This window comes from Pygoscelis adeliae, unplaced genomic scaffold (genome assembly GCF_000699105.1).
Source record: "Pygoscelis adeliae isolate BGI_AS28 unplaced genomic scaffold, ASM69910v1 Scaffold1073, whole genome shotgun sequence".
In the NCBI taxonomy this organism is placed as follows: domain Eukaryota; kingdom Metazoa; phylum Chordata; class Aves; order Sphenisciformes; family Spheniscidae; genus Pygoscelis; species Pygoscelis adeliae.
The window spans coordinates 125,888-127,887 of NW_008824453.1; the positions used below are offsets into that span (position 1 = coordinate 125,888).

The 2,000-nt window shown below is 58.8% G+C and overlaps 1 protein-coding gene across 1 annotated transcript; it reads right to left on the reverse strand.

The window, feature by feature from the left end:
* Positions 1-2: 2 nt before the first annotated feature.
* Positions 3-1,757, reverse strand: MPEG1 (macrophage expressed 1; the record flags this gene model as incomplete). The annotated part of the gene is made up of 1 exon (XM_009321059.1): positions 3-1,757. A coding segment is annotated over exon 1 (1,755 nt), but the record flags the coding sequence as incomplete, so codon positions are not given.
* Between the last annotated feature and the right edge of the window lie 243 nt (positions 1,758-2,000).

The window sequence follows — 2,000 nt, forward strand, 5'->3', positions numbered from 1 at the left end:
CGGGTGAAGGGTGGCAGGCGGGCAGGCGGCAGCGAGCCCCCTGTGAAGATGCCAGCCTGGACACAGTACTCCACCTGGCAGCTATCGCTGATGAGTGCCAAGTGCTGGCTGAAGCCTGGGGGGCAGCTCTTGGCGTGGGGGTCTTCGGCGGTGCCCTGATGCTGCCCTGCCAAGGGGTTCCCTGCCTGGCAGCTGAAGAAGCCCCCAAAGGGCACCGCATACTGGCCTCCCCCTTCATAATCCTGGCTCACGCACACCCTGAGCTCATCAAAGAGCTTCAGTGGGAAGTACCCTGAGGGGCAGGACTGGGCACCGGTGATAGAGTTGATGCTGTGAGCGCTGAACAGCCCCCCAAAGAGGTATCCCAAGCTCGGGGCCACTGGCCCGCTCATTGCGCACCAGTAGGCACTGAATTGCACCCGTGAAAGCCAGAAGACGTCCTGGCACTCGCGGTGGCAGAAGATGCCCAGGATGCACTTGTTGTGGCACTCCAGATGGCTGTGGCCTTCCTCCCGCTCCTGCATGCCCAGCAGCACTGGAGTGTAGGTGGTGGGGCAGGAGAAAGCCCCAGTGAGGGGGTTCCTCTGCTCCAGCCCCCGGCACAGCATGCTGGTGTCGGGGCCGGCCAGCCCAGCACACTCCTGGAAGACTCCCCCGAAGGTGAAGTTGGTCATGGCACCCTCACAGGAGCCATCATCGGCATTGGCATGGAAGTTGAAGTTGGGCGAGGTGGCGTCGGTGCAGCCCGGGTAGGTGTTGAAGGTGTAGTAGCGGCGGATAGCCATCTCCACTCGCCTGGCCAGCTTCTTCACTGTGGGGGTGGGCAGCTCTGGCAGGGTGCTGGGGTTGATGAAGAAGTACAGGGGCAGCCCTGAGCGGTCAAGAGCCACCAGCTCGTTTCTGATCCCCTCCTGCCAGGTCTTGAGGGTGATGCCTGGGTAAAAGGGGGTCCCACCGATGCTCTCTACCCTGGAGTTGGTGCGGTTCTCCAGATACTGCTTAGTGAAGCCAGAACTGACATCCAGGGACTCCTCATTTTTCACACCGACGATGCTGTGGAAGGCCACGCCGGCTGAGGCGGTGACAGCACTCCGTGTGGCCCAGCTGTCCTTCAGGAAGGTTGCCTTGATCTGATCCTCCTGCACCAAGCTGGCTCCAGCGTCCACGGAGGTGATGGTGTGGGTGCCATAGTTAAGCACCAGCACCTCGGCCAGAAAATCAGCCATCCGTGTCTGGTTGTTCTCCAGGTGGCTGGAAATTGTCAGCAGCTGCTTCTTGAAGCTCTTGTCCAGGACCGCCCCTGGGTCAATCTTGGCAGTGTAAACCAGGTTCCTGACTTGCACTCGGGTGGTGACAGCACGGTCTTTCACTTGGTGGGTCTTGGTTCGGTGGAAGTCATAGGAGAACTTGCCATTGATGGAGGAGAAGAGGGACAGCTCCAGGTTGATGGAGGCAGAGGTGATGCTTTGGTAATCTTTCCAGGACTCGATGATCTCAGAGTTGATGTCCAGGTTGCTCTGCTTGCGAGGGATAGTGAAGATCTCATCTGGGATGATATAAGATCCGTCTTCTGTGGTCTTGCACAGTGAGTAGCCCAGGTTGATAACTCTGCCCATATCCAAATTCCTGAGGTTATCCCAGCCCCCCCCCGGCAGGACTTCCAGACTTGGGAGCTTCAGGGCCTTCTTGCACTCCGAAAACCCCGCAGAGGACAGCTTCTGGGACTGCTCAGCCCCTCTCACCAAAGCCACCAACATCCAGGCAAGCAGGACCCCCCAAACCACCCAGCCCATGGCTGAACCAATGCAGGGTCCTCACTAGACGTCTGAGCAGTGAGGCAGGAGCTGGGGAAATGAGCTGGCTGGGGGGTGCAGCTGCTGGGTAGTTCCTCCTTTTGGGGGTTGAATTAACAAAAAGGAAAGGAGAAGTGAGAACTGATGAATGTGAGAAATGACTTAGTGGAGCTGAGACAAGCGGGTGGGGAGCAGAAAGTAGAGGTG